The sequence below is a fragment of the Schistocerca serialis genome, chromosome 7, assembly GCF_023864345.2.
Source record: "Schistocerca serialis cubense isolate TAMUIC-IGC-003099 chromosome 7, iqSchSeri2.2, whole genome shotgun sequence".
NCBI lineage: Eukaryota > Metazoa > Arthropoda > Insecta > Orthoptera > Acrididae > Schistocerca > Schistocerca serialis.
In genome coordinates, this window is record NC_064644.1 from 36533122 (window position 1) to 36547113 (window position 13992).

The window sequence follows — 13992 nt, forward strand, 5'->3', positions numbered from 1 at the left end:
TTGCTCAGATGCTGGCCGAACATTTTGCGCAAACTACTGCCAGTGCAAGCCAGGATTGTTGCTATCGTAAGTCTGTAGAGAGGGAAAAGTTGGACTTCAGGTCCAACAGTTCTGAGGCCTACAACCCCCCTTTCTCCATGTGGGAGCTCGAATCAGCACTGACTGAGATTCGTGACACTGCACCCAGTCACAACCAAATCCGGTACTGCGTGCTTCAACATTTTCCAGTGGCATCAAAGGAAATCCTCCTCAAATGCTTTAATCTAATATAGCAGACAGGCAACATCCCCAACTCATGGAGGGAGGCAATTCTGATCCCTCTCCTCAAACCAGGAAAGGACTGCACAAGTCCCAGTAGTTATTGGAGTATCGCCTTAACGAGCTGTGCAGGAGAGACAATGGAGCGGATGGTTAACTTCGTCTGGTGTGGTTGATAGAGACCAGACAAATCCTTAGCTGCCATCAGTGTGGATTCCAAAGATTTCGGTCCACTGTCGGCAATCTGACCCTCCTAGAGGCGGCTATTCTGCAGGTTTGCCTCTGTAAGTATCACTGTATCGGCATATTCGTCGAAATAAGTAAAGCATACAATACTACTTGGAGACACTGTATTCTCACACAACTGCATCAATGGGGCTTCCGTGGCCACTTCCTCATCTTCATAAGGTCTTTCCTCTCTCAGTGGTTTTTCAGGACCTGGATTGGTGACATGCTGTCTGATCAATTTGAGCAGGAGAATGGTGATCCTTAGGGCAGGGTTTTAAGTGTTATCCTCTTTGCCATAGCCACCAACAGTATCACATCTAAACAAGGAGTCCTCTACAGTGCTCCTTATTTGTAGACAATTTTGCTGTTTTCTGTTCCTCCTCCAGTATTGCAATGGCAGGCTGTCAGTTGTAACTTACAGTGTGGCAGTTAGAGAAGTAGGCTACAAAGATAGGTTTTCAGTTTTCCACAGGTGCGTGTGTGTGTGTGTGTGTGTGTGTGTGTGTGTGTGTGTTGTGTTCATTTTAATCGTTCTTGTCGTCTTTTTAATTTGCCTGCCTTGAATATGAGGGACACCATCCTACATTTTAGAGACACAGTTTGGTTTCTGGGCCTCATTTTTTACTCCCAATTGTTGTGGTTACCACACCTGCGAGACCTGAAAGACAGAACCCTGAAGGCACTGAACATCATCAAGTGCCTTAGCCACAGGTCTTGGGGAGCAGACGGGGCATGTCTCCTTCAGTTTTATCGGGCTTTTGTGCATTCGCGGCTGGACTACTGTTGCACGGGTCAGCGAGGCCCTGTTACTTGCATATCATTGACACTGTCCATCATGAGTGGATTTGGCAGGCCACGGGTGCTTATCGGACCAGTCCCCTACCTAGCATCTGTGCTGAGGTGGGGGAACTGCCACTTACTATCAGGCGCCAGCTCCTCGTGGTGCGTCAGTACGTTCCTTGCAGCTCCAATTTCACCCCCACACCATACTGTTGCTCGTCCATCTCTGGAATGCCTTTTTCCTACCATCCACAAGCGATGTCATTTGGGATCTGTGTACAGTGTGTGCTGGAGTCACTCGGTTTGGAGCCAGTATGACCCCAAATCCAGGGTTTCAACCGCCTGCTGCCCTGGTTACTGGAGAGGCACAGAGTGATTTTATATTTGGTGTAGTACAGGATAGATAACACTCCTGCTTCCATTTTCAATGTGATATTCTCTGATGTTTTATCTGAGTACTACGACTATGTAGCTGTTTTTACAGGTGGGTCTAAGCAGGGGGTTGCTATATCGTTTTCCCGAATCGTGTCCTCAAGGTCAGACTGCCTCCAGAATTTACCATCTTTGACCCTGAATTATATGCAATTTTGTAAGCACTGGAGCAGATGAGACATTCTCCTAGATTTCTCATCTGCCCAGATTCTCTGAGTGTCCTTTACTCTTTCCAATGTTTGTACCCAGAAGATACAGTAACCCAGAATATCCAGCAGCCCTCCTTGAACAACAACAACTGACGAAGGAGTTGTCTTTCTGCTGGGTACCTGGGAACATTGGAATTGCGGAGAATGAAAGGGCGGATCAAGCAGCCAAGGAGGCGTGTCGTGATCCTCTGGTATTTCGGTGTGCTATCCCCCTGCATGCTATCACGTTGCTGTTGAGGTACAAAGTCATGTGTCAATGAGAAGATGAGTGTCTGGAAGATCTGTGTCATCAAGTCCACAACTTGGCCATGGGGTACTTCCTACCAGCCATATCGGTGGGATGAGCTCCTTCTTACTCGTCTTCGCATAGGCCACAACCCTATGGCACATGGATTCTTACTCCAGCGAGAGGAGCCTCCAATGTATGGTGCTTGTGGTGTGCAGGTCACGGTGCGCCACATTTTATTGGACTGCATTTTATTTGACAACCAGCTGACTGCAGCGGATTTGCCAGCAGATCAGCCGTCTATTTTATGTAATGATCAAACTAATGTGATTAGGGTCTTAAAGTTTTGTGAATTGTCCAATGTTTTTAACAAGATTTTAGGGAGATGTATTTAACGTGTCAAAGGGTGGCTTGCTCACCCTAGATTTTTATAAGTGGTCAGCCAGTCACATTTCTCCGTGCTTTTCTTTTAATTCGTCTGTGTTTCATTTTCTCTGTGTTTTAATTTCTTGATTAGCTCTCTTCCCTCCTAATTGGGTTTAGTGCGTGTGAGAGTGCTTGTGTTACAGAATGACTCTAGTCATTTTGAGTGCATGCATGTACAACACTTTTAGTTCATCTCCACATTCATTTGTTTTTAAAAGTGTAAGGGCGCTGATGACCTTGCCACTGGGCGCCCATCAGATCCAAACACACACACACCTAACTTGACAAATTGAGAGTGTTCATGACTGTTGATCAGGCTAGTAAATCATTCCCGTTCACTGCAAATCCTCTACGCTTGTATCTTTGTTCTGAACATCTGCAACTGACAACAACAAGAACAGCCACAATAACTTCATTATTAGTGCATAACAACTAATTCTTTGACCAACACCAGCCCGTATATTGACTTCAGACAATGTATGCTTTTTACAGTATTGTTGTAATAATGACCCTTCGTATTTTGCAGTGGATAGAATTAATACAAGTGAATATGTGTGTGAGAATATAGTCAACAGAAAATAAAATTATAATTTAAATAAATTTTTTTGTGAAGTGAAACACTTTCCTATGGAAAATTTTGTAAAATGAATATTTTTAACAATTGCTATAGCAATACATAAATTTCGTTAAAAAGAAGTGGGTGTTTAGTTCTGTGTTACAATACATATAAAAGACTCAAAGAAACTGGAATCATTTAGATTATTAACAACTGATTTTGTTATTGAATGGGATTATATTAAGTTACTTTCTTTCATTGAGTGATTTTTATCCTTATTGCCATGATCAGTGTAAGAAAAAAATTAAGACGTGACAACACATACATGTTAACAATTCCATGATGTAGCCAGCTGTATTGTTAGTTTATTAGATGAATCTCGGTCTCTTACTTTGCACTGTACATTTAATCTTAATTTTACTGAGAACTCTGTGTGTAGTGAGTACCTCTTGTCTCATTTCAGAGGGCAGAGTCCTGTCTGGTCATGACATAAGCGATGGTGGTCTGATTACGTGTCTTCTGGAGATGGCATTCTGTGGCATCAGTGGACTGAATTTGGACATAACTCACAAGAAAGGAGACCCCGTCGACATTTTGTTTGCTGAGGAAGTCGGTTGGGTGCTCGAAGTAGATCTAAAATTCCGAGATTATGTTGCCACATCATTCAAGAACTGCGGTGTCCCGTGCCACTACATTGGAGATTCTGTTGGCTATGGAATCGAGTCACCGGTACAAACTTTATTTTCTGTTATTCTACTAAATCTGCTCAGTAATAGGAATTATCTGTTCATTGCTTGAGAAGAATCTAGTGTTTGTGAAGAGATCAGTTGTCTTGTGAAACACACAAGTATTAACTACAGCCACTATGCATTATCAAATATTACAAGATCTATTTAACATTATCACCAGTTGGTATTTTTTGTGATCCACCCAAAGCATTTATGCAAATCACAATATAGTTGTAGAAAAGGAAACGTTTTATACAATTAAAGCTGTTATAAATAACTGTTTTGATGTATTTCACAGTAAGAATGCAAGTAGGGGTGTGGAATTATTCAAACAATAATGGAAGGTGATAACATTTTAGATTTGGGAGATATCATTAGTGGAGTCGTTCAAGGACATAATGTGTCTGTATCACACCCACAGATTTTCCAAAGTCATCTATCTGCATTCCACTGGGTCATCGTCGAGGTCGTTTTATATCCCGTAATCCAGAAAACACCATCCCTGACTCACATACCTGCATGGCTGCATGTGCCACCCACCTCTACTTCATTTTCATTGTGGCTGTAATTGCATTTTCCATTTGTGTCTGTTCACTGGTCAATTAGTTTCTTTTCCTTTCTAGTCCATTAGTTTGTTTTCCTGTCTCCAAATAATTCCCAAAACACATTTCCTCCATTGCTCACTGAGAAACCCTCACTTTTTTTTAAAGAAGTCATCAACTTTACACAGATGCAACATTTTCACTGCTGACAGAAACAAACTACAGCATGGTGCTCCACTTTAACAGTAGGCCGCCTCATTTTGTTTTGGCTCGTCCAGTGGTGTGATGGAGTACTGTGGCACGGAGACTTCAATGTGTACTGAGACTTCAGGCAAATAAAAATTAACTACACAATCTTACTTTTTCAAAGAGATATTTAAAACTTTTTGACCACGCCTCATGTATACTCTTCAATTTACTAACATAGGCCACAAATCAGGTCTTGTTTCTCAATGGTGTTAACACTAATCTTCTTCAGATGAATCTCGCACAGAGTTGTGAATCATACCCATTTCTCAATTCCATCAGTTTGTACACAGCTTGCAAATGGCCCATTGTCCTATGTTCATTTCTACAGCCAGCTTATCCCTGTGCCTGATAAATAGATTTTTTCTGTGTAGTAAATGACAATTTTTGTGAGTATTTGTCCCATACAGAGAGGAGGTTGGTAAGTCAGCATTTTCAATGCCTTGTCTGTCTATTTCTTTCTGGAGGAGAGTAATTGTGGCATTGTTCCAGCTGTGGGGGACTGTCTTCTTTCACAACATTCTCTAAATAATTAGGAAGTTCCTTTTGTATAACTTCCCAGCCAGCAGTAATTTCTATGGAAACTTATAAAAAGCAACTTATGCAATACCATGCCAACACTTATTAATGAAAGTATTAACATTTGGGATGCCAAACAACTTTTGGAACTGGATTTAGAACTTCTTGATAGGGAGCACACAGCATGTTATCTGTCATGGAAACTTCTTAACAGTTGTAGAATGAGCTTCAGGTGTGCTCCAGAAAAGTGTATTGGGCCGCTTGCATTCGTGTTGTAAATTAATGACCTTGCAGACTATTAATAGTAACCTCAGACTTGTTGCAGATAACGTAGTTATCTATAACAAAGTTCTGTCTCGAGAAAAAAACTCTGCAAACACCCTGTCAGAGCTTGATAACACTTCAGAGTTGTGCTATGTTTGGAAACTTGCTTTAACTGTTCAGAAAATTAAAAATGCACACTTCACAAAATGTTGAAATGTAGTATATGTGACTGTGGTATCAATGAGTCTCAGTTGAAATTCGTCAACTCATACAAATACCTGGGTGTAATACTTTGTAAGGATAAGAAATGGAACGCTCACTCATAGATAAAGCAGATAGCACAGTAAGGAATCCAGATTGGTAATAAACAGTCGAAAAATTCCAAGTGAGGATCTACATACAGTTATAATTAAAAGTGCACTATTTGTCAGTATTAATTCACAAGTACACACTTCAATGTGCCGATCACTACAAAATTTGCTTGTCTTAATGTTTTAGAACTTGTATTCTGTCTTACTGTATGTAACAATTCCTCCTTTTCTCATTTTAGTTCTGCATGAGTAGGATGCTAGAGTGTAATCTTTTATATGTAACTTATCTAAGCCTGCGGCTAAGTGGTGCTCAGACAGTCTGTCTTTTCAGAACTCTCTAAATTTTCCAAATTTCATTCAGTTGAACTATTATCTCAGAAGTCGGTGTTATTTATTATAAATAATGTATTTGCAGCAATTCTTGTTGCAAAGGCCAATGAATGTACAGAAATGTTTCCCCAGTGGCCAGAAATCTTAATGTAACTTCCACTGTACATTAGCCCATTGATGTTCAGAATATTTCTTGTTTGTTGATGTTGGTTATTTATTCTGGCACCTTAAGCCAGACCCCATAGACAGATTTTGATTACTGTTTGTAGTTAAATTCTGTGACTGTCCTTCATATTACCTAACTGTTACATGATATCCTATATCATTAGTTATCCAACATTTTCTCTTTTAATACTACTGCACTTCTTACTGTAATATTTTTTTTAAGGAAAAAGGGCTATTGAAAGACGGTGGTGAAGGTTTGTAGAATGTATTATATTTTTCATTCATGTTTCCAGTATTGTAGCAATTTTACCAAGAGTGCATCTCACTTCAACATTAATGAAACTTTCATTTCCATTCCATGTATAAGTGGGTGTATTTCTTTTTTGCACAGTCATTGTAGCAGAAACCAGAACAGATGGCAGAAACATAATCTAAAATTTGATTCTAACAGTATATCCATGGGAATCTGCTTCAAGGTCCAATCTTAAACACATATATCACAGGAATATAATCATTTTCAAATAGGTACCTTTCACCCTCACTGCACGGATATCAACCCATTAACCTTATCCCATTGTCAATTTGTTTGTTCCTTGCTGTAGAATGCCCAAATTTGTTTTGTACATTTGATGTTGAATGTCGACTACTACATGTGGTTTTGGGGATTAATATCTCAGCAGCTTCTTCTTCTCCCTTTTTTCTTAAAAAAAACTTACACATGTACAGGAATGTCATATACTCTTTCCTCCTCAAAATCTAGTAGCAGTTAATTTTTACTGTCTAGTGTCTAATTTGTAGTCATTAATGCTTGGCAAACCTAAACTAAACTGAACGCCACTTAGAGGGCATCAGTATTTCTCCTTGCCTTACAAAAATATAAGAAGCCCTTCCTTCCAGAACTGAAAAACAAAGTTGTACGAGGGCATGCTGAAAAGCAATGCCTTCAAGTTTTTTATGTGAAAACTGTTAAAGCTTTTTGAATAAAAAAATGTTGAGGACATTCTACATCTTTATTCTTCATGTAACATATTTGTTTCTCTATATAGTCATCCTGGCAACGAACACATTTCTCTCAATGAGAGACCTGTTTGTGTTCATACTGTCGCTGTGGAATGTTTGACTTTGTTCATGCCGCCATAACCTCACTTCCGTTGAACCACTTCATCACTACCAAAGTGAAGTCTTTGAAGGCGTTCTTTAAGTTTTGGAAAGGGATGAAAATTGGGCAGAGTCAAGTCAGGACAGTGAACCAAAGGCATTGTATTGTTGCAGACGTCACAGCACTCATCTGTGGTCTGGCATTGTCATACTGACGGAGACTGTGCTCCATATGTGGAAAGACTCTTCAAATTCGAAACTCGATTACAGCATGCTATTTCTTGCACACTGCCATGATTACACACCACAATTCGGAGGCCTGCAGTGACAGAAAATTACAAATATTTAGAATTAAGAATAAAGATGTAGAATTTTAGTAACATTTATTTTATTTAAAAAGCTTTAAGAATTTTCGCATAAAAAATTCGAAGCCATTAATTTTCAGCTTGTCTTAATACAAAAGCTGGTATCAATGATTGCTGATTACAGCGGTTCTTGAGCAATGTCTGTTAGAAAATCTCACAGTATGGTCACAACCTTCCATGTGCAATATATCCATGACATTTGATTTATTGATCATATTTCACAACCTTACTCTCGGCTATCCTGGCTACATCCTGGAAAATGCAGAGATTTCAATAACCTCTGTCTGTTCTACCATTTGATTGATGTATGCAGTCCTTTGTATATGTCTTCGACTTTGAACTCTTGTCTGAATAGCACAACAGAAACACTCATTCCCTTCAGGGCAACCAAATCTTTTCCGACAAAATGCATAACCCAACTGCCTGCTCTAAATCATTTTCAGTAGTAGGAACAACGTTTTGGAGTGATCTTCCTTACTATATCAGAGAGGTGAAGCACCCTTCAACCTTAAAAGACAGTGAATGACTTGTGCACAAAAACAGTTGGTTCCTGTTGTTACTCGTATCACCTTACTCTATTTCCTCAGGCCCTAGCTGGGTCAGTACTTCAAATTACCTCTCTTAGAAGTCACTTTTGTACACCTACAGAAGCTTTTGTCTTTTATTTTTACTACTACTACTGCTGCTGCTGCTGCTGCTGCTGCTAGTACTACTACTATTGCAGTAAAAACACAGCAAATGAGTCCACTGTGCCAGATCTCATATTTTATCATTAGTTTGACATTTACAAAACATCTTGGACTGCATGATGTATGAGCAGATAATATGTGCAGATTCCAGTAAAGTGGCTTTTTGTAGTTGGCAGATGGACATTTTATCAGTGCCACTGATTTTCAGTGGTTTGCTAAGATACTCTGACAGTGCTCCCAGTGTGCAGAGAACTACTGGGACCACTTTTACTGGTTACAGACACTGTAGTTCGATTCTGGAGTTCTCCCATCTGGCAAGTTTTACTTGATTCTGCTACCGCCTGCATGGCAGTGTCAATGATCCACATTTTCTTTCTCCACAGTTGTGAACTATTATTGGTAATAGCTGTAGTTTAGCCATGTTTCTGCTTTAGAGCTATTAGTTATTTGTCAGTAGCCTACAGCTATTCTAAATAGCCTTACATATATGTTTGTTTCTATGGCCACCTCCTGCAGCAGCTATTATGTATCAGTTATTCCTAATGTAACTGCTGTTAGAATTAATTGCAGTTAGCTTATGACAGAAAAATTAATAATAACTGAGGACTTGGATATATTCAGATTTGTCTGAAATCTCCTTTTCACTCTTATTACTACCATTATTATCAGTATTTATCATATTATAATTATTATCATAGTTTAAGCAAGTCTTACCTTAAAAAATCTTTTATGCATAAAAACCTTGATTGAAGATTAGAGAGAGAAAAAAATCAATGAATTTCATATTTAATGGACATAACCCAGTGATACTGGGAAGCAATTTTAAATGCTTCTGCATTACCCGGAGCAGAGATATAGGGAAACATTGTGTATGTGCTGTTGGTTCAAATTCTTTGTCACTGCATTCGGCACAGTGAGAGGAGAATAACATTGCTGACTTTTATGGGTGCATTTTTCAGGTGAAGATACTTGTAAATGGAAACCTCGCTCTGAAGAGTGACGTGTACTCACTGTTCAGAGTGTGGGAGGAGACAAGCTACCAGCTGGAGAGACGGCAGGCGAACCCGGACTGTGTCCGACAGGAGTTCGAGAATCTGGCAAGGAGGAGGGCACCCAAGTACCGGCTCACGTTCGACCCCAATAGGAACCCTGACGTGGCAGTCAGCTTGTCATCAGGTGTGGGGATTGCATCGAGAGCGCAACTCACTGTAAAATTAGGAGGCAGCACATTGGCCGGCCAGCACTTACCGCCACGTTACTGCCAATGTACATGTTTATAAGTAGGAAAGGAGTGTTTGTAATAAAATTGTTCTCATTTTGAAATGTGGCGTGATCCAAATGGTGCAATATTTCTGCAAGCTGACATGTTGCCATCTTCATGTGGCCCTGATGACTTATCATCTCCCAATGGATGCTATCTCGTATACCTGTGCCTACTGCTGTCAACCTCAAGTCTTCAATACGTGGCTGTGGCTCCTCTGGTGACATGGAGGAGACACAAGTTGTGGCCCTCAACCTCCGTGTCACCACAGCAGGGGAACCACATCTAAATGAGCTCTTCAAGTGATGTACCATGACTGGATCTCCCCACAGGTTGTCTTTCTGCTTTGCTGCTTTGAGCATACTCAGTGCTGGGTCCCAAGCTTTACTTAGTTGGAAAAGGCAGTTCATGTTGCCAGATCTCTTCAGATTCTCATAAAATGCTGTCCCAGAAATGCTTAAATGTCTTAACAACTTGGTGCTATAATAACTCATGTAGAATATAGTCCGTCTTCGGGGTCATCGGAATATGGCAGCAAGATGGCTTCCTGATATTATAGTGCACCATTTGAATGATGTCACGTGGTTGTATACCCTAGAACATTTCAAATTAATCATGCGACAGGAAATCTTAAAATTACACAAAATGTTCTTAAGGTCATCGGAATGTTGCAACATCCATGTACTCAGCATGACATAGAAATCAGAAGACATTTATTAAGCTCACAATTTACATATTATCATAATACACCAATAAAAGTATCTGAATAGACATTAAAATCATTTCAATGTACCTTACATAAGTACTACGTTGTGTCACTTTTAATCACTTAGGTGGTTGATACAGCAGTGAGAAAACTCTAGTATCTTTTTACACTAGACACTTCCCTGTGGTTACAATCACACAATTGTAGACAGCGGTTAGTTCCATATGTGTGATGACTACCGACAGTTGTGTGTGGTGAAGAAATCCTTCCATAGAGGGGCAAAAGTATAGAATAGCAGATCTTTGACAAAACTGACATGATTAAACCTGGGCCTGGAGTCGAGGATTGCACATTTAGAAAGGACTAAGGTGCCTGGTTAGTAGGAGGAGGGCTTGCTTATAGTTTGCCCTGTGGGGCATTGCTGGGCTGATTAGCTTATCATAGAGGAAGAGCAAGGAAATCTTTCTATAGTGTAAAAATTTTTACAACAGCTTTGTTTGAAATTCCAGTGTTAAATGTAAAATGTTATTAGAATTGTGCTGTTGCCAGTTGGCTTGTAGATTTGGTACTGCTGTAGATCTTTTTCGATTACTCTTATGTCCCCTCTCCCACACCCCAACCCCACCTTAAGGCTGATGGGAGAGGCTTACCCAACAGTGTAATAAGTCATATACGTACCAAGTTTGCCTGAAGCTCGATTGTAGAGCTACACGGGGACACAAACACGTACATCCATTGTACATAAACTGTCTATCTACAGGTGGTATCAGCTGAAACAAATACTGCCCACCATGTGTTTCTTCTAACATCCTGTGTCAATGGAAGACTCTACTGTAATATTTGATTTAATGAACTGGCCTCTATAGCTGATCGTATTGGTAAATATTAGTGGGCTACGCCTTCCTCGCCTGACTACCCATCCTCGCCTCGAGTTCCAGTCTGCGTAGAGCTGCCTGTCTGCCACTGCTGTACAGCAGCACTATGTGTTTGTTGGTAGACTACTGGTTCTTCACGTTTAGCAGTCCCAATTGACCCATATCAGTATATAAAATTTACCGCTTTGCTATTTAAGACCTCACTATCAAATGGGCATACAAATTTCCCATTTGAAAAATATTTTCGCTGTGATAAGACAGAAACCAATATTTTCCAACAACACGGCACCGCACAAAGCACCTATTTTTTTTGGGACCATTCCACCTGCACATTGCAAAGTTCTCCAGAAATACCAGAGGAACTGTGCTTGACATTTTGTACAAGAGATACTCAGTGTAGATTTCTGAGTATTTGGGAAATGAATTGTATCAGTAAGGCAGGATTTGGAACTATTAGGAGTAGCCAGGAGGCTGCACGAGAGTCTTTTGGTGGGTAGCGATTCTTGCATGTGGAAGTGAGACATAAGTAGCTCAGATAGCATCTTCGACAGTGTCAAAACAAACTGATCAGAGGCAGCTAAATGTGTAATGTAATTATGTAGGGCAATAATGACGATGGTTGGTTGGTTGATTCGTTAGTTTCACGTTCCATGGGTCAGTTTGCATGACAAATCATAATGATGTGGAATGAGTCACTTCACATTCACATCACAAATTAATTTGTAAATATGGCTACATGCTGAACATTTATAAGTGTGTGTTTGGGGGGGGGGGGGGGGGGGGGAATTTCACAGATGATGTGAGTTAGTAATTCCTACCTGGCACCTTTTACACATTACAATAACAGAAATTCTTCTGAATGCCATTTTCCTTCTGTTATTGTAATTATGTACATCATTGTTCCTTGTGAACTGTGTGGATTATTTACAACAAACTTAATGATGATGTAAATATACTGTTAAGCAGGAGGGTGTAGGGACTGTAGTAAATTGTAAAAGTGTGCCCAGATTAGAGACAGATGGGATTTCAAGGAGAGAGCCAATTCAATCACTTGGAGATGTGACCTCTTTGAGTCAGCTCACAGTATAGGGTACCAGCTGATTATTCCATTTCTACCAATTATGTGGTCATACTTTCTTCAAACAACATGATCAGCCCACTGCCATTTCAAGGTATTCCATTATCTTACTTCTGTTTGTTTTACATCTGATATCTACTACTGTCTTTCTTTGTTTCTTTCTCTGTTTCTTTCTTTCTTTGTATAGCACAATATTGATCTTTCCACTTCTGTATGAGTTTTCTAATGATGAACTCATTAAATATTTGTGTCTCACAGCCATAAATTATTATTGGTAGTATACATTGGTCAAAAACTGTTTCCTTCAGCTCAGCTGACTTCTTAGACTCGGAAACTGAAGAGTATCTTCCTTAAGTTCAACTTGTCAAAATATTTCTAGTTTCAAATCTGCTTTCATATTTACAGACTGTCCCAGATAGACACATTTGTGATCCTTTGCAGTTGGTCCATTCATTTCATCATGATCTTGGTTTTGTCAAAATTCATTTTTAGATCAACTTCAAAGCAGACTAACACAAATTCGCTAACTAATATTTGAATGTATTCTGTACTGTGGCTATGAAGACTTTCCCGGCGTAATAATTGATAATATTCTTCTCGGGTATGCAGCCGGATCATAACGTCTTCATGACACAATATTTCCGCGGTCCAACTGGCTGCCATCTTCAGGTGGGAGTGCTGGTGCACGATCTCGTCGGAACTGACTTACTAGCGCAAGCGGCAGCCCATATATAGGCCGCAGAAGACCCACAACACGTACTTGAGAAGGTGCCGTAACTGCCCTCTAGGGCAGTAAACATACCGTGCCGCCAGTGGTGGAAACAGGCGAAATCGAGATATCGCTGTCAAAAATTTTTATTCCGACGATCGAAACACAGACCATTGTTTTTTAATGTCAGATAACACCGGGTCCCAAGTCTTACTTAAAAGATAACCCTTGTCTCTATTAATAAGATTGTCAGATAAACGAATCTCTATGGATTCTTTTAAAACACAGCCCCAATAGCGAGATGCAGGGGCAACCATTTGTGTCTCGTCATAGAGCATTCTGTGTCCCTCGGTGAGACAGTGCTCCGCCACTGCAGATTTCTCAGATTGAAGCAGCCGTGTGTGCCGCTGATGCTCAACACATCGGTGCCGAATGGTCCGGATTGTTTGACCAATATAAGCCTTCCCACAGTGGCAAGGGATCTTGTACACACCGGGCTTCCTCAAACCCAAGTCATCCTTTACAGAGCCAAGGAGCGCTCTAATCTTGGCTGGCGGCTGAAAAATACTTTTGATATGGTATCATTTCAGAATTCTTCCTATCTTCGAGGAAATGCTCCCAGCAAAAGGCAGAAAAGCCACCGATTTGCAGGTATCTTCTGGTGGTTCAGGCGAAGGTCCAAACTGGAAAGCACAACGGATCTGTTTATCTGTATAGCCATTCTGCTTGAACAAAAAATTTTTTAATTTTTGACAGCGATATCTCGATTTCGCCTATTTCCACCACTGGCGGCGCGGTATGTTTACTGCGCTAGAGGGCAGTTACGGCACATTCTCGCGCACACGTTGTGGGTCTTCTGCGGCCTATATATGGGCCGCCGCTTGCGCTAGTAAGTCAGTTCCGGCGAGGTCATGCACCAGCACTCTCACCTGAAGATGGCGGCCAGTTGGACCGCGGAAATATTGTGTCATGAAGACGTTATGATCCAGCT

General features: G+C 40.5%; 1 protein-coding gene across 1 annotated transcript in view; it reads left to right on the top strand.

Annotated features, from left to right (window-relative positions):
- LOC126412116 (phosphoribosylformylglycinamidine synthase) overlaps positions 1-13992 on the top strand; it is a 223331-nt gene that overhangs the window by 162378 nt on the left and 46961 nt on the right. Inside the window, exons 18-19 of the mRNA XM_050081551.1 lie at positions 3579-3844; positions 9332-9548. Coding sequence (XP_049937508.1) covers positions 3579-3844; positions 9332-9548 — 483 coding nt within the window. The remainder of the gene's footprint in view (positions 1-3578; positions 3845-9331; positions 9549-13992) is intronic.